The 23809-nt window shown below is 42.5% G+C and overlaps 1 protein-coding gene across 3 annotated transcripts in view; it reads right to left on the bottom strand.

Moving 5' to 3' along the window:
• ptpn9a (protein tyrosine phosphatase non-receptor type 9a) overlaps positions 1-22566 on the bottom strand; it is a 234669-nt gene extending 212103 nt beyond the window's left edge. Inside the window, exon 1 of one of the 3 annotated variants that reach the window (XM_043680531.1) lies at positions 22402-22566. In XM_043680531.1, the coding sequence (XP_043536466.1) occupies positions 22402-22473 (72 nt within the window). In that variant the 5' untranslated portion in view covers positions 22474-22566. Of the gene's footprint in view, positions 1-21927; positions 22041-22133; positions 22167-22401 lie in introns of those variants that run through there. The other 2 variants (XM_043680533.1, XM_043680532.1) reach the window with 2 other exon arrangements.
• Between the last annotated feature and the right edge of the window lie 1243 nt (positions 22567-23809).

Here is a 23809-nt window from a genome sequence, read left to right as displayed (position 1 = left end):
CCCCCCTCCTTTTTTACCACCCTCCCTAATCTTACTGAAACATCTGTAACCAGGAACCTCCAAAAACCATTCCTGTCCCTCTTCTATCCACGTTTCCGTGATGGCCACAACATCGTAGTACCGATCCACGCCTTAAGTTCACCCACCTTATTTCTGATACTCCTTGCGTTGAAGTACACACACTCTTGAACCCATCTCTGTGTCCGCAAGTATTCCCTGTCAGTGCTACCTTCTCCACAGCCTCCCCACACACTTGGACATCCTGACAAACAGCTAGCCTACTTGCTGGACTACAAGTCCAGATCCCATCCCCATGCCAAATTAGTTTAAACCCTCCCGAAGAATGCGAGCAAACCCACCTCCCAGGATATTGGTGCCCTTCTGGTTCAGGTGCAACCCGTCCACCTTCCCCAGAATGCAGTCCAATTGTCCAAATACCTGAAGCCCTCCCTCCTACACCATCCTTGCAGCCACGTGTTCAACTGCACTCTCTCCCTATTCCTTGTTTCACTGTCACGTGGCACCGGCAACAATCCAGAGATGACGACTCTGTCCGTCCTGGCTTTTAGCTTCCAGCCTAACTCCCTGAGCTCCTGAATGACCTCCCCACCCCTCTTCCTACCTATGTCGTTGGTGCCAATGTGCACCACGACTTCTGGCTGCACACCCTCCCCCTTAAGGATTCTGAAGACACGGTCTGAGACGTCTCGGACCCTGGCACCCGTGAGGCAACAAACCCAGAGTCTCGCCCATGTACACAGAATCATCTCTGTCCCTCTAACTATAGAGTCTCCTATAACTAGCGCACTCCTCCTCTCCCCCTTTCCCTTCTGAGCCTCAGAGCCGGACCTCGTGCCAGAGACCCGGTCACTGCAGCTTACCCCTGCTGGGCTGTCCCCCCCAACAGTATCCAAAGCGGTATACTTATTGTTGAGGGGAACGACCACAGGGGATCCCTGCACTGCCTGCTTCCTCCCTTTCCCACCTCTAACTGTTACCCAGCTACCTCTGTTCTCTGGCGTAACCATGTCCCTGTAGCTTCTATCTATCACCCTCTCAAATAATCCTCAGTTCATCCAACTTCAGCTCTTCTTCAAGAAGGAATACACTTGTATAGTGGATGCTTCAGAGAAGGTTCAGTAGACTGATTACTGGGATGGAATGGTTTGCCTCAGGAGGAAATGTTGGGGAGGTAGCGTCTATATTGATTGGAGTTTAGAAAAATTGGTAGTAACCTCATTGAAAACGATTCTTTGGAGACTTGACAGGATAAATGCTGAGAGGATGTTCTTCCCTCAGAAGAGAATCTAGTACCAATGGACAACGTTTCAGAATATGATTTTCCTGTTAAAAGATAGTTACAAGAAGGACTTTTGTCTTTTAAAGGGTTGCTAACCTTCAGCATTCTGTCACCTACACAGCACTAGACCATGTCATTAAATATAATTAAGGCTGAGTCAATATAGATTTTTGACTTTAAACAGAATCAAACATTACAACACAGGTCTCTGAGGGTAGCATTCTGACCCGTTAACCAGAAACTTTCGGTTTCAAGTCCCAATCAAGGAACAACAGAAACTGCACTCATAACATGGTCAAACAGATGAATTATTAATATGGTAATCCTTCTACTATACTAATGGAATTTGTTAAACAGTGTATCAGTCTCCTGGTCAGCCATGCTTGATATTCAGTAACCTACCTGAAGCGGTCATATCTAGTGACGGACTAGCTTGTGACCTTCTCCTGGGGGAAAAAAAAACAGCTTTGGAAATAAGATCTAAGCCCGCACACTGTTTGCTTGTGTTATTAGACATGGAAAGCTCAACTTCTAAGCATTAGGGGGAGCTGATCGCATTGAACGGCAGCAAAGGCTCAGTGGTCTCAAAGGCCAATTCCTGTGCTTATTTCCCACTTTTTTCACCAACTCCTGCTCAAGACCCATCCAAAACTCAGGACATGGTATTAAATGTAGTCTTCAAAATGCTGCCCCATCAGGAAATATTGTTGGTGAAACCATCATAATGAAATAAAGCTAATGCACGTACATACTTCCTGCAAAATAATCTGCAGTGTACAATCCCTGCTATCAATATGATAATCTCACAGTTGAAGGGGTGGAAATCCATGGGGAGTCTATCAGTTCAGAGAAATTTGTTCAGAAAACTGCTGGCAACATTAAATGTTCAAAGTGCTGGGAAATGTCCCATAAAGACACATCAGTGTGTCAGAAGATAAACTGCAAGATGCTGACCAAAGAATTATTCAGGAAACAGTGCTTTGAGAAGTGTTGGACCCAAGTTTCACAATATTGAATTACAAGAATAAAGTCTGTTAAGTCAACACAATTTAATCATTACACAACAAGTTCTTTATTAACCCAAATCTCCTAATGGACCAGCATCAAATAGCTCATTTCACAAGCCACAGGCAGAGAACTGAAAATGTGAGATTTTTAAAGGGCATTTTTGTTCAGTATTGATTTCCTTATTCCACAGTCTCCAAAATAGTTTATCCAATTATGTATGTGCAGACTGTGAAAGTGTATCATTCCCTAAATTCTATGACTATAACTGTATGATATTCCTTGAACCTCTGACAGTGGAGCCCCGTGCAAGCTATTTAAATCGACCTGTTCAAAGATGTTACTGGAGCAGTTGGGACTTGAATTTGAGCCTCTTCGCTCAGAGGTAGAGAGACTACTCTTCACCACAAGTGCCCTTGGAGGTCCATGGTATTGTTATACCTGGTCTCATATTAGATTGCTGCAAATTAGTGAGCCTGAGAGCCCCCTTTTTCCTTTCCCTCTCCCTCTGTCTCATGTTCACAAAATTCACAATTAAGATGTTTGCCTTTTGCAGTGCTTTGACAGTTGCTGTGGTGAAGCAAAGAAACACAGTAGGAGCAACATAACTCCTTTCCATTCACCACATTCTCCCAACACTCCCTCCAACTTCCAAACACTTAATTCATGAACAACAAAGTCTTGGATATTGATCAGAAACAAAAGAAAATCACTGATCTGAGAACTAAGAGTTGTCGGGTCTCTGATTGTTTTAGCTTTCTGCTGGCCATTTTGCTGGTGGTCTTTAGGATTAGTAGTTCAGTTTGAAGGACGCACAGCATTTGGTTCTTTTACAGCATTTGGGTCCAAGAATAGAAGCAATACAGCATGAATTGGTTGTGTGCCTCAAGGGAGGGATGGTGCCTCGTTGATTTTAAGTTGTTACTTCCAGCCTAAAACACAGAGAACCACAAGTATGACTCACGTGCTCCCACAACCAAAACACGTGAAATATCTTATTCATAACTGGAGAAATACTGCACTTTCAAAATCAAAAGTGATAACACCCTCAGACAGTATATCAGAGCACTCTCCCCAATATCCAGTGAGAGTAATGTGATTTCTGTTCATAACTAAACAAGTGTGTTTTTTTTTAAACTAACAAGGTGAAGCTCTGTAGAGGAAGAAAATGTAGCTGCTCATCATTCTTCAATGTTTGGTTCTGGAGTTTCAAACTATCAACAGAAAACTGAAACTTCTCTTTTATCCAAATAAAGCAGCTGAGCAGCAGCAGAAAGGTTTCCATTTTTGAACGAGAGAATCTCCTTTGATCAATAATTTTATCCTATCTAGTTCCTTTCACTCAAAGCAGGAATTTGAGGTTCTCATTACTCAATGAGCTTATTTGGTTTGAAAAAAATTTGGTGTCACTTAGCATCTCACGCAAATTAATTAGTCAGCACAAAAAAAAACGGCAATTATTCTAAATACACAGAACCTGAAAATAACCATTGACTGAAGTAAACCTGAAACGTGACAAAAGACTATGCAGCAGAAGAGGCAATCACTAGGCTAGCACAATGACCAGCACTGCTGCTTTTCAGCACCAGGGATCCAGTTTCGATTCCAACCTCAGGCGACCGACCGGGCAGACATATTCTCCCTGGCTTTCCTCCGGGTGTTCTGGTTTCCTCCCACAATCCAAATATGCGCAGGTTAGGTGGATGAGTCTGGGAAATGCAGGGTTAGGGTAGTGGGATGGGTCTGAGCAGGCTGTCCTTTGGAGGGCTGGTGTGCCTCAATGGATCAAATGGCCTGCTTCCACACTGCAAGGATTCTATCACAAGATGCCTCACAAAATTCAGTGCGCATTCTTTTGTCTGACAAGGTTTCCAATTGTTGCAGTTGGAACAATTGAAGGGTAGACTGAATGCAAATTGGTTTTCCTGATGTGGAGACACCTGAGGAACTAAAATGCACCACAAACAATGTTTCTGCTTGCACTGCATTACCAGCCCACAATAGAGGGTCAGAATGGCAGGCAGCTTCTGATGAATATTCTTAGGTTCTGTGCAAACTCCATTATCAAGATCAGAGGGGCACAGTCTTATTCATTGCAAGTGGTCTCGAGTCAGTTAGCTGGATGGCTGGCTTATAATGCATAGTGTCAAACAGCAGGGAAACAGATCTTTCGGTCCAACTTGTACATGCCAACCAGCTATCCCAACCTGACCCAGTCCCAATTGCCAGCATTTGGCCTAGTCCCACTAAACCCTTCCTATTCATATATACACATCCAGATGCCATTTGAATGTTCTAATTGTATCAACCACCACCACTTCCTCTGCAGTTGACCACCCTCTGTGTGAAGACATTGCCCCTCACGTCCCTTTTAAATCTTTACCCTCTCACTTTAAAGATATGCCCTCTAGTTTTGGTCTCCCCCTACCCCAGGGAAAAGACCTTGGTCATTCATCTTATCTCTGCCCCTCATGATTTTACAAGCCTCTATAGGTCATCCCTCAGCCTTCTACTCTCTAAAGAGGAGAAGACCCAGCCTATCCAGCCTCTCCTTATAACTCAAACCCTTCAGTCACAGTTACATACTTGTAAATCATTTCCGTACCCTTTTCTGTTTAATAACGTCCTTTCTCAAGGATAAAATTTAAAAATGGGGAAACCAAAATAAGAAAATCAATGACAGCAGGGAGCAGTAATATCCTCTACTGCAAAATGCTGAACATCAGGGTTTTCTTCCACAGTTGTACAATATGATTCATTTTACAAAACTGCTCATGTAAAATAAATTGGGAAGTAGTAAGTTTTTTTCTAAAGAAAGGCAACACGCCTCTCCACATCCCTTATGATGTGTAAAGATGAACCTCAAAGTACTTTCTGCCCAGATTTCTGGAAAAAAAAACATAGTTGCAACACTAATTTCCTAGCCACATGACCTTGAACATTTTCTGCAAACTGACCACACTGTAGCCTGGGCTTCCCAGAACAGTAATTGATAGATGCATCACCCACAAGCCTGGTCACAAGCAGCCAAGTTACAACGAACTGGAATGAAAAGAAAACACTCACTGTCTTTTAGTGGCAAAGACAAAGAACGTCAAGGCTCTACTTGACCTTGAGGTATGTGACTCATGCACTGATTGTGTTCTTGGCCAATACAGGAGGTACAGATAGCCAAAGCAGAACCCAGCTGATCCTGTATACTCTGAACTAACCCTAACTTCCCTCTTAAAAAAAGATTGTACGAAAAGTACTGTTTATCAGTTGACAGATTCTTTTTTTGTTGGATAGAACAGAAATTTTATTGGTCCTTGGAGTGAGAAACTTCAGCGAAGTAGCTCTTCGCACACCTTCTGACAAGGAGGTAAGTAGTCTGAAAAAGAACTCTATACTACTCCAGCTAAGATCAAGTGGTTCATCAGAAACCGTAATTAGGCTGTTACCTTTTGGTCTGTGTGGGTCAAAATACCATCCATGATAAACATGAAAGCAGATAAAATCATCCTAAAAAACAAAATAGAATTGGAGAGAAGCTGCCTGTCCAATCAGACTGGATCTCTCATATGCTTGAGTAGTGGCAGAGAGGACATGAAAGTCAGCACAGCAGAGCAGGGGAGCAGAACATATCTTTTGTTGAGTCTGCCAGGGGATTTTCTGATGACCAAGGGAGATGAAGGAGCTTTATTCACAAACTTAGCAAGGAACCAACCATTGCAATGACCATGCTAGGTCAAGGCAGAAAGATACCAGTAGCTAGAAACTATAGCCTCTGCAACAAAGGGATGACTGTCAATACCATAAACCTCCAACAGCAATTAAAGAACCTCAACTATTCCAACTATATTTTTCTGCAACTGCCTCTACTAAAGCCAATGTTTTACAGCATCTCAATGATCAGAAGATTGATTTACATGGTGCAAACCAATAAAAAGAACGAACACAGAATAGTACATTACAGGAATGGTGCACCATATCTGTGCAATCCATGACATTATTCTAAGTTAATCCCATCTGCCTGCATGTGGTCCTTATCCCTCTATTCTCTGTATGTTCTTGTCTAAATACCTCAAACTTGGCTACCATATAAGCTTCCACCATCTCCCTTGCCATGTGATCCAGGCACCTACTACCCTCTGTGAAAAAAAAACTTACCTCGCACATCTCCTTTAAAACAAACAAGTATCTTTTAGCAACAGCAATAGCATAACATCACATCCAGTGGTCATGGTGCAAGACTGGAAGCTATTAAATATTCTTTATATGACTCTGAGGCACGCTATGGTAGGAGCTAAGACTGAAAGTGGACATGATTAAGGTGGAGAAAGTGAGGACTGCAGATGCTGGAGATCAGAGCTGAAAATGTGTCGCTGGAAAAGCACAGCAGGTCAGGCAGCATCCAAGGAACTGGCGAATCGACGTTTCGGGCATAAGCCCTTCTTCAGGAATGAAGGTGTACAAGATTATGAGGGATACAGACAGGAATAGAGAGTAGCTATTCCCCTTGAGGCACAGTTTTAGGATAAGGGACAGGAGATTCGGGAGAAAGTTTTTTCTCTCAGCATATGATGAGAATCTGGAATGCACTGCCTGAAGGCTAGAAACCTTACAACCTTTAAAGAATATTTGAAAGAGTATTTCAAATATCACAACATTCAAGGGTACGGGACAAGTGCAGGAAATTGGGATTAGTGCACCTTTAGGGACCAACCAAATGGCTTTTTCTGCACTGTGTCACCTATTTAGCAAGCTCCATACATTGCAAATCTTAAATTGCAAACCTTAAAAAAGAACAAGCCTTTTAAAATCTGTCTGCTCAACAGTACAAAATGTCCTGAGAATGGAGAACAACTTAGTGCCCTGGGCAACATAACCAGAAGGGCCATCTCGATATTTATTGAGAACCTTGACTTGTATAAATTGGGAGCTGATTCACCTACAATATAATGGAATGCACTTCAAAATGTAAAGCTTTTTATAGTCCTTAATAATGTCTTGAGGGCATGACCAAATGCTACAATAACGCAAACTCTTTACAACCTTGACTGATTTTGTAAATTGTTTATTCAGCAAATCATTTTTAGTTACTTTTCAAAAAAAAAGATCGAATTCAGATTCTTCTGGCTTCAGTCAAAATTAGAACAGGAAAGCAAGAAGTTGCTGAGATAACGTCTCACAATCCAGTGAGTGCATCCATGTTTTCTTTGCAAGATTTGCAGGTTCTAGTCCAAGCTGATGGTTTAGTTATGTTTGTAGGGATATCATTTGTCATCGAGGAGAAAGTGAGGTCTGCAGATGCTGGAGATCAAAGTTGAAACTTTATTGCTGGAACAGCACAGCAGGTCAGGCAGCATCCAGGGAACAGGAGATTCGACGTTTCGGGCACAGGCCCTTCTTCAGGAAGAAGGGCCTGTGCCCGAAACGTCGAATCTCCTGTTCCCTGGATGCTGCCTGACCTGCTGTGCTGTTCCAGCAATAAAGTTTCAACTATCATTTGTCATCATCTAATATGGCCTGAAGGGAAGCCTGAAACCTAATGACTCTAATTTCAACATTAATTTTTAAGGTGTTTTTAAATGAATTTTAAGGAATTGTCTTATAACATGATGATGTCAGGAAACAGTTCTTCACACAAAGGAAATCCAGAATACTGTTCTTCCAAAAGGTTGTGAGATTAAGTGGGAGGAATGAGGTACAACAGTCAACTGAAAACATCAAAACAGACTTTCTGGGCAAAGGTATTAAGGCATATGGAAGCAAGGCAAATAAATGGAGTTAAGATACAGATCAACCATGACTCAATTAACTAATGGACTAAATGTGTTTATTTCTCCAACTGTACACAACATAAATCCCCCTACCTTCTGCTTAAATACCTATGTGGTTATCTTTTGCAGTAAGGTAGCACTACACAACCCCCAGTCACTGCCATTGCAAAGGCTGCCCTTGTTTAGTTTCTCTGCTCAGACTATTGTGTAAAGGGTTAGATCTGACTGAGTGATTTATCTCTTACAGCATGGTAGCAAGACTAATCCACAGTAAGATGTTTTGTCAATGAGGTTAGTGTTTTCCTTAACTCGGCAGAAAGGGAGTCAGCACAGATACTGTGGTCTCCTTCTGAGTTGTAAGTAGTCTATAAATATAAATGAAAGTGCTATTCAGATGTTCTGTACATTATCACTTCAGTCTGATTTTGAGAGAGAAGGGATTGGGAAAAGAGGAAAGATATTAGACTACAAGATATTAGACTACATAGGGGCAGAAGGAGGCCCTTCAGCACAATCAGGTTTGTTCCATCATTCAATGAGATCACGGCTGATCAGATAATTCTCAACTGCACTTCCTGCCTTTTCCCAGATGCCTTAATTCCCTTACTGATTAAAAATCTGTGCGTCTCAGCTTGGAGTACACTTAAAGACACAGTCTCGACAGAATTTTACAGATTCACTCCACTCAGAAAAAATCCTCATCTGTGCCACACCTGGGAGACACTTTATTGTGAGATTATGCCCTCTGACCCTCAACTGTGCCTCAAGGGGAAAATACTTTTGCTGCATCTACCCTGTCAGGTACAATAAGAATTTTCTATGTTTTAAGAAGGATGCTTTTCATTCGCTTAAATTCCAAACAGTACAGGCCCTACTCAACCCATCCTCAGACTCCTTTCATCTTCAACCCACCCACAATGCCTGGCCCCAAGAGGGCAGACAGTCAATGATGAAACCTTCAACAACTTGAAACTGACTCAGAAAAGGCTGACACCATCCCCCAATTACCCAAGAGACAATTTTTCTGAGCAGGAAGCACCTGGCTCTACTCAAAATCACCCACAAAATAACAAGATAATGATCTGTAAAAGGACCACAAGCTAATCTATGACTTAGCAATCTGTACAGTCCGAGCACTCCAATATACCACAATGTATCAAAACTACCTCCTCATGGCTGGGTCTTCAATATATGTTCCCATCCAGCAAACAACACATTTTAGTTTCTTAAAACAAGAACAATTCATTACAGACACCTACATTTTTTCAATGCCTTTGGATACGACACCTGTAAAACACCAATCTACATGAAGTTTAACAGTGCTGTCTGCCTTCTGCAGCTTCAAACCAAACTCATCAGGTTAGCATGATTAACTCAAATATTTACTCACACAAAATCAAATTCTCGTGTCATTTTCTATGGCTCTTTCACTCATTGAGGTGTGCTTTCTATTTTAAAATATTTCACTTTTTTTTTTGCTTGACTGAATCCGAATTTGTAGGATAAAACATGGGACGTCCATCTCTTAAACACTGATGGATGTGCTAGATAGACAGTCAGATATTGCTAAAAAGTTAGTCAAGTTAAGGTATGACATGAACATGCTGCTAATACAGAAGTCATGTCAGCAGACATTTACCAATTTGAAAAACTGCAGCAACTTTACCATGCAAACACCAGAACATGTTTAGCACTGAAATGTAAAAACAACCTGGTCAATAATATTCAAAGGAAGACTTGCACTTACATATTCATCTTTCATTAACTCAATGTCCTGAAGCGTTTTATAGACAAAGTGCTTTTGTAAAGTGTAGCCACTTTAAGAGGTAGGCCAACATGCAGATCACTCCCACTAAGTGAAAGTTACCAGAAAGTCTGCTTTTCTGATGTTAAATGAAGGTAGACAAGTTCCCAGGGCCAGGTGAGACCTATCTCAAGTTACTGTGACAGGCAAGAGAAGAACTAACTGGGGCATTAGCAGATATATTTACATCCTCACTGACCACAGGAGAGGTTCCAGAGGACCGAAGTTTAACCAATGTTGTTAGCCAAAAAAAAGGAAGCAGCGATAATCCAGGAAATGGTAGCCTGATGTCTGTAGTGGGGAAGCACTTGGAGAAGATACTGAGGGACAAGATATCTGCATATCTGGAAGAAAATGAACTCGCTAGTGACAGGCAGCATGATTTTGTTGGTGGTGGGTAAAGGTCATGTTTCACCAATCTGATTGAATTCTTTTTGAAGAGGTGACAAAGACAATTGATGAGGGAAGGGTTGCGGATGTAAGCTTAAATGGACTTTAGTAAGGCATTTGATAAAGTCCCACGAGGCAGATTGGTACAAAAATTGAAATCACTTGGGATTCAGGGTAGACTGGCGAGATGGATACAAAACTGGCTTGGTCATGGAAGACAGAGGGTAGCAACAGAAGGGTGTTTTTCAGAATGGAGACCGGTAACTAGTGGTGTTGCACAGGGATCAGTCTTAGGTTCTCTGTTGTTAATATATATAAATGATCTGGGGGAAAATGTAGGTGATCAGATTAATACATTTGCAGATGAAACAAAGCTGGTGGAGTTGCTGACAGTACCGAAATTTGTGAAAGGATACAACAGAATATAGACAGACTGGTGACTTGGACACAGAAATGGCCGATGGAGCTTGATCTAGACAAATGCAAAGTGATGCATTTTCGAGGATCAAATTTAGGTGTGAATTACACTGTAAACGGCAGAACCATTAGGAACATGAACATACAGACAGATCTGGGCGTGCAGGTCCATAGTTCCTTAAAAGTGGCAACACAGGTGGGAAACGTGATTGAAGACAAGCATGCCATATGCCGCCTTATCAGCCAGGGCATGGAGTACAAGAGTTGGCAAGCCATGTTGCAGCAATAAAAAAAATCCCTTGCAAGGCCACATTTGGAGTACTGTGTGCAGTTTTGGTCACCACACTACCAGAAGGATGTGGAAGCTTTGGAGAGAGTGCAGAGAAGGTTCACCAGGATGTTGCCTGGTCTCAAAGACATTGGCTATGGGGAAAGGTTAAAAAGACTAGGATTGTTTTCACTGAAAAGATGGCAGCTGAGAGGAGACCTGATGGAGGTCTACAAAATTATGAGAGGCGTAGATAAGGGGATAGTTAGAGGGTTTTTCTCAGGGTCGAAGTTTCAATTACAAGGGGGAACAGGTTCAAGGTAAGATGGGGAAGTTTAAGGGAGATGTGTGAGGGACGTTTTTCCACACAGAGTGTGGTAGGAGCCTGGAACACACTGCCACCGAGTAGGAAGGAACAGAGGTTATACAGACCAAACAAGGGCAGAAGGTTTGGTTTTATTTTAGTTTAGTTGGGGGAATGATGATTGGCACAGGCTTGGAGGGACAAAGGACCTGTTCCTGTGCTGTACCTCTCTTTTGATAAGTATTGATCAGGACAGCACGGAGACCTTGTCTACTTTTCTTCAAAACAGAGCGAGGCTTAAACACATAACCTTGTAACTCAAACACAAATGCTCCCCACTGAGACACAACTCACAATACAGTTTTAACTAATGCCAGTGATTACTGTCATCAGTTTTATATTACACAAGACACGCATTACTTTTCAGCCAAAATGTCAAGGAGTGATGAGGAAGTGACCAGTGTCTGCGTCTCAGGATGATGGCGAGGATGGGGAGGGGGATCCCATATGTACAGATGCTGTAATCTACATCATCGCTGCTGTCACACAGCACTTGCATGCTATTCAACTGGAGAAGCTGAGCAACAAAGCAATCATGTTTCCTCCTGGCTTCGAACCCAATGGCACGTCCAGGAATGAGGACATGGGACAGAAACTCTGGCCAACATAGGCTTTAAATATCTGGCAGCAAGGAGAAGAGGATGTTGCTAACACAAAATACTTCCCCGGAAACCCAGAACAAACAGAAAAGTACAGAACATGACCGCCTAACACTGCACCCCAGCCTCCAGAGGGAAAGCAGACAAGTTTGCCAGAATCAGGTTCTGAGGAAGGGTCACCAGACCTGAAACATTAACTCTGATTTCTCTTCACAGATGCTGCCAGTCCTGCTGAGCTTTTCCAGCAACTCTGTTTTTGTTTTTGATTTACAGCATCTGCAGTTCTTTCGGTTTTTATTAAGTTTGATCAGGTTTTAAAGAATGCTTTAAACCAACAGCACTGCATATTTTATGAAAAACATTTTGGTTAAATATATTGTGTACAGACATAGGATAAAACATTTGACTAAAATTGTAGATCAATGATCAAAACATGGCAGTAGCAGGTAGACTCAACCCAAAATTGTGACCAATGGGAGAAAAGTCGCCTCCATAAATGTGATGGGCAGAGCTTTTTGCTGAAATGACAGGATGGTTCTCTCCTGGGTTTATTACTGATTGGCTTAACATATTATTATTCTGAGTGAGCCAATCAGTGCTGACATTGAAGGAGTCACCGGGTGAGGACCTTTTTTTCAGAATGAGATCTGACTTGGGTGACAGCCAACATGAAGCAGGGCCACCAATGACCAACTTGCAAGGCCTTTAGTCTAGGTCAGAAGAGAGTCATCAAAAAAAGAAAAATTATTTAGTGCCCTAATATAGATCATCCTTCGCCTTCACTATAAAAAGCCACATGTGAAGCAGTTGGACAATAAAGAGCTGTACTTCCATAACATGTTAATTTATTTGTTTTCATAAATTTGTTTCTTTGAACCACATCTATGTGCCTGCTGTGGACATTAAAAAAAATACAAAGTTATTTATTACCCAAGTCTAACCAAAAAAATGCTTCCTTCCTGACTCGGTAATAGTTTCTTAGAAACTCTCCAAATTCTCCCAAAACCTTGCCCTTTTTACCTTCTGATATGTCCCAATATCTGCCTCAAATGACAAAAACATAACCTCAGACACACTGCAAGCAGGTAATTATTTTGATCGGATTAGATAGAAGTTAATTTGTTTTAAAACAAAGGTGGATTACAAATGATGGAACCAACAATTAAAACTTAATCTCACTAGGTACAGGTTCATTTTTACTAACAATTATAGATTGGCCACTAGTGAATTATCGTGTACTTCTCAAAAATCACATTTTTTAAAAAAAAAATCATCTGGTCATTGTCACATTGCTGTTGTCTCACTTACTCTGTACAAACTAGTTGCCACAATTCCTACAAAACAACTATGATAATACTACACAAGTGTTTTGTTGGTTGTAAAATGTTTTCAGATGTCTGAAGGTGCTATACGGATGAAAACTTTGTTCAAAGTATATTCAATTGCACATAAGAAAAAAAAATCAATTTAGAAAGAGGCATTACAGAAATTGCTCCTAAACAAAAATGAATCAGAACAGACAGCACTGCATTGTGCACTGATGGCCCAAGTCAAGCTGGACCTGAAAGCTGCAACTAGCTTATATAAACCTTTTAACGCAAGTGCCTCAAGGCTGAATGTGACACTGAGTCAAAAACGATTTTAGGACAAGTGACCAAAAGCTTGTTTCCAGAGGTAGGTTTTAAGTAGCATCTGAAAGCAGGAGAAAGACATAGGCAGGTTTGAGGAGGATATTCTGGTTCATGCAGTTGAAGCAACCAAAGGCACAGCTGCCAAGTATGGAGCAATTAAAACCAGATTTCATTCCGCAGACATTTGCCTTACAAAAAACTGAAGCCCAAAAATATATTCTCAGTGGCAGAGGAGCAGCGTGGCACCAAATCTGTACCATATCCTACCAGTTACTTCAGCCACTGGTCAATTAAATCCATTACTCACTGGCAAGTCAAGGTCTTTGCTGCCATTTGGCCATTCAGTCAATAGGAAACCGCAAACCAATTCATCTCAGTCTCCAGTTATTCTGCCACTAGGAACTGTATCACCTCCATTCACAGATTCCCAGACTGAAACTGACAACTCCCCATGTAATTGGGCACAAATAAGAACACTTGTGTTCAATTATTTTCATGCAGTGGGAATGAAAACATGCAGGCAGCTGTCCGACTCTGGGAGTTGTGAAACTGCTTGCCAGTCATTCTAAGGCAGCCAGTCAATGGGTTGTGGCATCTGGGCAGTCAGACAATGATAGTGAAACATTAGCTCAGTCAATGTTGTTATTTTACACATTGCCATTGATTCGCTGACCTCATGAAGAATGAAACCAATAACCTGGCAGAGCAGCCACTTTTCAAGAACTGTGTGACTGAGGAGACTATTCAAACCTCTTAAATCCAGTGTAGTATAAAAAGATCATTGAGGCACACATTTTATGCGTTGTTCACAAGCTCCATTAAAAGAAAGATAGATTTGCATTTCCAAAGTGCCTTTCACGGCCTCAGTAGATGTCACTTTTGACGTACTGTCACTGCTGGAGCTTACAAAGTGTTGCAGCAATTTCCAGTAAAAGATCTCTCACAAAACAGCTGTGTGATAATAAGCACATTATCTGGTTTTTTTGAGTGATGTGGATTAAGGGGTAGAGATAAGCCCCATATACTCTTCAACATACTCACCTGAGGCAGAGGGCCTCAAAGTAATCTCTAATCTGAGAGACAGGAGTTCTGACAGAGCAGTGTTCCCTTGATACCATACTGCAGTATTGGCCTTGGTTTTTGGGCAGAAGTTCGTGGAGCAGAACATGAATCCTCAATATTCAGAGGCAAAAGGGCTCCCTACTGAGCCAAAATGGACAACAGAAATGGAATGAAATCCATTTTCTTTGCCCCCAGCAGCTAGATCAAGATGTCAGGTCAGGTGAAAGGAATGATGGGCCGGGTTTAAAAGATTGCAGGGGAGGGTAAACGGAGAAAGTGTGATCTTCAAGAAGTGGGGGGATCCTCCAATAGACCACAAAAGGAAGTTGATCCCTCTAGCCCAAAAGCAACATTCAAATATAAAGCTGCTGAGCTACCCACTTGACATAGGCTTTCCCTGGTGAGGGTGAAATAGCAGCGAAGGCAATTAACTGGCTAGTCAACAACCTCCTGGTATTCCTTTCACTCCTGAAAATTCATATAGGTGTGGGTTGGTTGAGCTGGCAGGGGAGTGTTAATCTAACCATAGTCATTCTTTTCAGGTGCTGGATACAAAAGACCTAAAATAATTAGAGTCATAGAGATGTACAGCATGGAAACAGACCCTTTGGTCCAACCTGTCCATACCGACCAGTTATTCCAAACCAATCTATTCCTATCTGCCAGCACCCGGCCCATATTCCTCCAAACCAATCCTATTCATATACCCATCCAAATGCCTCTTAAATGTTGCAATTGTACCAGCCTCCACCACATCCTCTGGCAGCTCATTCCATACACGTACCACCCTCTGTGTGAAAAGGTTGCCCCTGAGGTCTCTTTTATATCTTTCCCCTCTCACCCTAAACCTATGCCCTCTAGTTCTGGACTCCCCAACCCCAGAGAAAAGACTTTGTCTATTTAACCTATCCATGCCCCTCATAATTTTGTAAACCTCTTCACCCCTCAGCCTCCGACGCTCCAGGGAAAACAGCCCCAGCCTGTTCAGCCTCTCCCTGTCGCTCAAATCCGCCAACCTTGGCAGCATCCTTGTAAATCTTAATATTTCTAAGGCAGAAAAACAGTTCTAAGCAAACCACATTACCAGAGAAAAGGCTACGCCCTGCCAACAGAAAAGATATTAAGAGATGTGATTTTACATTTGGTTAAAGGAACTGGTTTTAAGGCAGATTTATTCACGTAACAGCAGTGACTTTCCCATTTTATTCGGCACTGCAATACTGTGCCTTAGAACATTTTCCACTGGTCTGCCTAAAACAGCCTTGAACAACTCAAGGATAGGCACACTGCCCCCGCAGCACTGTAACATTCCAATTTTGCTTAGTTACCGATCCCTTGCATGACTACAGCCGAAAGCAGCCACTCCGCAAGCACGATAACTCCACCGACATGAGCACACATGTCAAATCACTGGACTAGTAGTCCAGAGGTGCAGGCTTATGCTCTGGGGATATAGGTTCTGATCCCACCCTGGTGTTTGGTGGAATTGACATTCAAGTAATAAATCTGGAATTAAAAGTTAGTACTAGTAATATTGATCATAGAACTACCTGCAACTGGTATACAAAAAAATCTGATTCAATAATATCCTCGACAATGGAAATCTGCTAATACAGGAAGATGTAGGAGCAAAAGAGGGCTAATTGCTCTAACATTTGATGAGATCATGGCTGATCTGATGGTCCTCGATTTCACTTTCCTGCCTATTCCTTATAACCATTGATACCCTTGCTGATTAAAAACCTGTCGATCTCAGCCTTGAATAAACTTAATGATCCAACCATTACAGTCCCCTGAGGTAAAGAATTCCACTGATTCACTACCAAGATGCTGAGAGATAAAAAATTGCTCCTTGTCTCTGTCTTACATGAGCAATCCCTCTCTCTGAGATTACGCTCTCTGGTCCTAGACTCTCCCACAAAAGGGAGCAATCTCTCCATATCTACACTATCAAGCGCTCTAATAATCTTAGATGTTTCAATCAGGTCACCTTTCATTTATTCTAAACTCCAATTAGTAAAGCCCAACCTACACAACCTCTCCTCAGCAGACAATCCTTCCACATCTGGTATCAGTCGAATGAACCTTCTCTGGACCGCCTCCAATGTCAGTAGATTTTTTTTAAGCTAAGGGAACCAACACAGTTCACAGCATTCCAAATTATGTCCAAGTAGTGTCATGTACAGTTTAGCAAGACCTCTAGTCTGACCAACACATGACTCCTGACTCAAATAAATGCCAGTCTTGCCAGAAACACTCAGAAGAATCATATAATTCCTACAGTGTAGATAGATTTGGCCCATCAATCCCGTATTGGCCCATTTTGTCCATCAAGTCTGTATTGACCCTGTGAACAGCATCCCGCCCAGACCCAAGACCCATTCTATCGCCGTAACCCAGCACTTACCATGGCTAACCCATGTAACCTGCACATCTCTGGACACTACAGGGCAACTTAGCATGGCCAATCCCCCTAACCGGCACATCTTTAGACTACAGTATGAAACTGGAGCACACAGCAGAATTCCTCACAGCCACTGTTAGAATATACAAACAGACAGACAGTCACCCATAATAGAATCAAGCAAAGTTAGCATGAATTAATCAAGAGGAAATCATGTATGACAAATTTATTGCAGTTCTTTAAGAAAGTAGCAAGCCAGATGGGTAAGGGGACACGGAAGATATAATATTTTTATATTTCATATTTCGAAAAAGTGTTTGAAATGGTAGAACGCATGGAGGTAGTATATTAGTGTGGATAGAAGACAGAGTTGGGATAAAGGGACTCTTTCAGGATGACAGCTTGTTCAGTGCTGGGGCCACAATTATTTACAATATATATTCATGACACGGATGATGGAAGTGAAATACTATTGTCAAGTTTTGAAAGACATACAAGTATTCCAGGTGTGTCGTGACAACTAATGAAGATGGCACAAGGAATCCACAGACTAAATCAGTGTGCAAAAATTTGGCAGATGGAACACAACACAGGAAAGTGTGAAGTTATGCACTTTAGCAAGAAGAATAGAAGAGATGAATATTATTTAATTGGGGAATACTGCAGAAAGCTGCAGTACAGGGGGATTTCAGTGTCATCATACATGATTCTCAAAAAGCCACAAAAAGGTCAGCAGGTAATAGGGAAGGCAAATTGATCATTGGACTTTATTTCAATGGGAAGGGTGTAAAAATGGGAAGGCTTTGCTAAATATACAAGGCACTACTCAGACCACACCTGGAATACCGTGAACAGTTTTGCCCCTTATCTAAGGGGAGATATTTTGGCATTGGAGACAGTCCAGGGAAGATTCAGTAGGCTGATTCTGGGTATGGAGAGATTTTCCTATGAGGAGAGATTGAGGTGCCTGTACACATTGGAGTTTAGAAGAATGAGAGGAATCAATCATGAAACAATCAGGGTAGATGTGGGGAAATCTTTCCACTTGTGGGCAAGAATAAGACCAGAGGAAAACTATCTCAGCGTAAGATACAGATATGGGGGAGGTTTTTTTCTGACAGCAGTGAATCCGTGGCATTGTTTATTGCAGAGGGCTGTTGAGGCTGGATTGTTAAATGTATTCATAGCGGCTATAGACAGCTCTTTACTTAGTAAAGGAATCAGGGTTATGGTATTAAGGCAGGAAAGTGCAGTTGGGATTATTAGATAAGCCAAGATCTCATTACATGGTGGTGCAGACTCATTGGGAAGAATGGCCTAATTCTGCTATTCCATCTTTTGGATTCCAAAGGAATACCAAGTGTTACGTTTCACAACAAATTCCTAAGATCACAGGATAAAGTTACTACTTACTAGACAGGAAATTAACATTTTTAAAAGAAAAATGAAATAATTAGCCAATTTCACTGAAACAATAGACAGAAGCTTCCAGCATTGACTAGATTAATTTTCTAACTGAAAGTATTGTAAAAATGATGCTCAGCAAAATCATTGAGTCAGGAACTTTAGCTAGAGTAAAAAGGAAGGAATAAATCAACTCTTCTGTGACTGACAGCAGCCCCACAGTATTTCCAAGCAGTCATGTTCCTTTCATGCAGCAGATTGACGATCAGCATGTTTCTGTGTCACTGAGCATCACAAGCTTTCTATTAATTAGAGGCTTGGTCAGGAGTTTTCTACCAGTCATTGGATTAACAGGCCACCAGTTTTCCAGCAAAATCACATCCCTAAGCCAGAGGCAAATAAATAAACTGACAGACACGCATATCATATCTTCACTACCCTTCCTTGGCCCCTCTAAGTTATTTTTATAGTACGAGGGGCAAGTACATTTGCTGAACATGGTGGGAATTGCCTTCCTCTGGCCCCAAAAGAAACATTTGGTTGGCAGCGTCCGAATGGGTGAACACTGACAGGCTGTTCAACCATAGGGCTTATCACAACTAGGCTCAATCTTGATCCTGCTGTTACTTATTACTGATGCAGCAGGGATCAATAGGCTGGGCTTCCAGTTGAAAGATTTATCAACTATATCAGGTAATGTTAATACCATAATTTCTTCCATGACCTGACTCCATCTAAACTCCTCATTGTTGTAGCCTTGGAGTCAAAATAAAAAACATAACTTATACCTTCATTAACAACTTATGAGTACATGACATCTTTCAATCATGAGATGCTCCAAGGTGCTTCGAAACAAACTATTACACAAGGTGTTCGTGGGAGCCTTGTGGAATAAAATCTGACAGCAAGCCATATAAGGCAATATTTGAATAAATGCCCAAAAGCTTGATCAATGAGGTAAATTTTAAGGAGTGTCTTAAAGAAAATACATAATGAGCCAGAGAGGTGCAAGAAGGGAATACAGTCAGTTCTTCCATATCAGGATGGCTGCATTCTTGTGCAACCCTGCATTACAGAAAAATCACGCTTTTGAAATAGCGCTGTAATCGTGTCAGCAAACACACATTTTAAAAGGTCGCACTGTAGAAACAGTGTTCCCAACTCATCAATTGCATTACAGTGAAATTGCATGGATGAAATGTGCATTACAACAGAATGACCTGTCCCAGAGCTTAGGTCCTTAGCAATTAAAGGCACAGCCACCAACAGTGGAATGAGATGATCGAGATGCTGGAGTTAGATGGTCACAAAGTTAGTGTATTGTTTGCTGGAGATTGAGGAGATGGAACATAAGGGTTGAGTCCATGGTGGAATTTAAAAACAAGGATGAAATTTTTTTAATTTTCCAGGATCTAACGCAAGTCAATAAACACTCTGCCAAATCATCAAGTCCACCTCGACGCAAGTCCTACAACTCACTATAGCAATGCGTAATGGCAACAACATTTAAATACACAGTGCAGTGTAACCATTTCTCCCACCCATTTTATAAATATGATTACAATCACAAACAATGCCCAACTGCTTTCCATGTACATATCTTAGAATACTACACAACTAATTACACAGTTCTATAAATGTGCAGCATATTACAATTAATAATTTGCATATCTATAATATATGTAAATCTGTTTCAGCAAGCATGACAAAAAGGGGCTCAATGCAACCTTCTCATCAGTACTCATCGCTGTATCCTCAGCTGATAATAATACCAATCCTAAATTTAACACTTCCATGAATTCCCTGTCACTTATATGAATTGTCTTATTATTTCTAGTCCTGGATTTGAAAGTCCACTGGAATTCAATGGATTCCGCAACTTCAGCAGAAGATATAAAAATTTGTCATCCTGTCGAACAGACAACTTGCTGTATAAAAGTACTTTGAAAAATGCCATTAATCCAAAGGGCACCTTTTTCGTGCAGAGGGTGGTACGTGTGTGAAATGAACTGTCAGAGGAAGTGGTAGTGGAGACTGGCAATAATTACAACACTTAAAAGACATTTGGACGGGGAAATGAATACGAAGAATTTGGAAGGATGTGGGTCAAATGGGATTAGATTAATTTAGGATATCTGGTTGGTGCGGATCAGTTGGACTGAAGGGTCTGTTTCCATGCTGCACACCTCTATGTTTCATGTATTTTCTTCCCACCCCACAGATCAAGATGTCAAACCATGGTCACCTAGAGGAGCAGAGTTATTCTCCAAATAATTATTTGGAACCTCTCCCCCACTTCATCCAAATCCCCTACCCAGCAAAGGTAGGCTGAGGAAGGGATTTGATTTTGATCCTGACCTTAACCCTGTCAATGATCAATTTCGCACACTTTTCACTTCATCAATGGTCACCAATACAGTATTTTGGACAGTGTGCCAACTGCAAGAAACCATTTCAGGAAAGACCAGGCAATGGCACTAGAACGTTTCCTGGTCTACGTGGTTTCGTATCACACGATGCCATATGTTTACATATTGAGTAGCACAAAAATAAAAAGAGCAAACAGAAAAGAATGTTAATATGTGGGTTTTTATTACTAATTGATAAAAATATTTTACAGTAAGTACACAGTTTTGAACAAGCCAGTGTCGGCAAGGTATCAATTATTTTAAAAAGCATGCCTCATGGCATACTCAAGCTGTACCGATTTCAAAAAGGGATCAAAATGGATTCTGTACAAAATGCTCTTTCAAATATATCAATGGCAGTTCACTACCAAACTTCCACAGTCTACCACTTACACTGTGCTTGGAAATGGTAAGTTTGCTACAAAGAAATGGCATCTCTCCAACTGTACTGCTTTCCTTTCTCAAGTATGAAACTCCTGCTCCTGAACCTGGAGGGATCTCTGGAAATTAACATCCATTTAGCTCTGGGATGTGACTGCTCACTTGACACTGCCTCAGAACAAAAGCTTCCTGAAGGTAAATGGCAGCTCTCATAAGGAACACAGGACACCCACGATAACAGAATAAACTTGACTGTACAATAAGCCTCGAGATTCTGTGGAGATTTTGCTTTGTTAAAAAAAAAATTCCATGGTTTAATGGATTTTCCCCTCAAACTGCATTCAGAAAAGTTGGGGGTGGGATATAAGATTTAAAACAAATCTGACCTTCAGGAAAGAGAACTGCCTGCAAGGGGAGAGAGAGAAAAGACGATTTTTACAAAAAAAAAAGTTTGATGGATGGGAGTGAAAGAATTGTCATTAAATCAGGGTGAACGCAGCATTTGGAAAGCTGCCTGGATATGGGGTTGGCGATACCCGAGTCCGGTGCCCAGATAGGCCGCGGCTGCCGTGGCAACGGTGGCCTACCCCTGGGGGGGGTGGAAACAGCCGCCGAGACAGACAGGGGCGGGGGGGGGAGACATCGTCCCCGGCTTCCCCACCTTAAAAAAAACCAAACCGGTATTAAACATAATATCAGGGCTGAGTTGAGTTTTTGTTTTAACTGACCTGCTCCTCCTCAGCCGTCAGCTCCGCCGCCATCCTCTCGCTCTCGCTCTCGCTCCCTCCCCGCCCGGGCCCGGCTGCGCTCTGCTCGCCAACAGCCGCCTGCAGCTTCTATCCCCGGCTTCTCGGCGAACTCTCCTCCCCCATCCTCTTCCCTCCCTCCCCCCCGCGCGCTCCCTTCAGCCAAACAATGCCTGAGCTGCGCTCACAAGGTTCATCCTCCCCATCCGCGGCCCCTCGCAACCCGTGCAGCCACTGTGGTGCAGTGGTCATGTCGCCGGTCTGGCGAGGCGGCGACCCGGGTTCAAGTCCCAGCTCCCCGTTCCGTTCCATTCCACTCATTTCACAGCGACTTTCAGTGCTGCCGATTGCGGAACCGGATTTATAGAGTAAATTCCTAACCGAGGGCAGGACACCGTCCAAATAGATCATACGGTCATCCACATGTGTCCCCACCTTCTGCAAGTTACCCCTTACCTCCTTTTGTCCATCAAAAACCTCAATGCAATGACTCAATTTCCTTTGGGAAAGAGAGCGGACCAACAACATGTAAAGTTCTGAGAGCGGTGCAAGTTCAAGGGAGATGTGACAGGCAAGTTTCTTTTTCACAGAGGAGTCTGGAACACGCTGCCACTGGGACTAGTGGATACAAATACATGGGGGTTTAAGAGACTTTTAGATAAGCACGTGAGCATGCAAAGACTGGAGGGATATGAACTAAGGGCAGCAGAAGGGATCAGTTTAGTTTGGCATCATGTTCAGTGCAACGTCCTGTGCTGTACTATGGTTTTGTGCATATCAAACAGGGTGATTCCAACCTGGCCACTCAATGTCCAACCAAGTTCACTTTCACTCACAAGAGAAGCAAAAGAATGAGTTGGACAGTGGACTGGATGGGTGAGAAGGAAGATGGACAGGTACAACAGGTCATGAGGGTGGTGCTGAGTTGGAGGGTTGGATGTGGGATAAGGTGTGAGGTGGGGAAATGAGGAAGCTGGTGAAATCCACATTGATCCAGTGTGGTTGGAGAATCCCAAGGCAGAAGACGAGGTGTTCTTCCTCCAGGCGTCGGGTGGTAAGGGTTTGGTGGTGAAGGAGGTCCAGTATTTGACAACGCGGTGGTGGGGATGTTTGGTGCAGGTGTCCTGAAGGTGACCTCTGAAGCGTTCTACAAATAGACGTCCTGTCTCCCCAATGTAGGAAATTGATCTTTACGGAATGCAGAGAGGGTTGGGGAGGGAAGAATGTCTCTGGTGGTGGGTCCGTTTGTAGGTGACAGAAATGGCTTCCCCTAATTTCCACCACATACAAACAGACCCCACCACCAGAGACATATTTCCCTCCCCACCCCTATCTACATTCCGTAAAGACCAATTCCCTCTGTGACTCTCTTGTCAAGTCTACGCACCCCACTAACCCACACTCCCCTTCTGGCACCTTCCCCTGCCACTGCAGGAATTGCAAAACCTGCCCCACCAACCCCCTCACCTCTGTCCAAAGCCCCAAAGGAGCCATCCACATCCATCAGAGTTCTACCTGCACTTCAACACACATCATTTACTGTATCTGTTGCTCCCGATGCGGTCTCCTCTATATTGGGGAGACAGGACGCTTACTTGCAGAATGCTTCAGAGAATATCTCTGGAACACCCGCACCAACCAATCCCACTGGTCTGTGGCCGAGCACTTCAACTCCCTCTCCCACTCCACCAAGGACATGCAGGTCCTGGGCCTCCTCCATCGCCAAACGCTAATCACCCGACACATTGAGGAAGAATGCCTTATCTTCCGCCTTGGGACCCTCCAACCACACAGGATAAATGTGGATTTCACCAATTTCCTCATTTCCCCTCCCGCAATCTTATCCCAGATCCAACCTTCAAAC

Source organism: Chiloscyllium plagiosum, chromosome 40, assembly GCF_004010195.1.
Source record: "Chiloscyllium plagiosum isolate BGI_BamShark_2017 chromosome 40, ASM401019v2, whole genome shotgun sequence".
Lineage (NCBI taxonomy): Eukaryota > Metazoa > Chordata > Chondrichthyes > Orectolobiformes > Hemiscylliidae > Chiloscyllium > Chiloscyllium plagiosum.
This window is presented reverse-complemented; position numbering and strand designations above follow the sequence as displayed.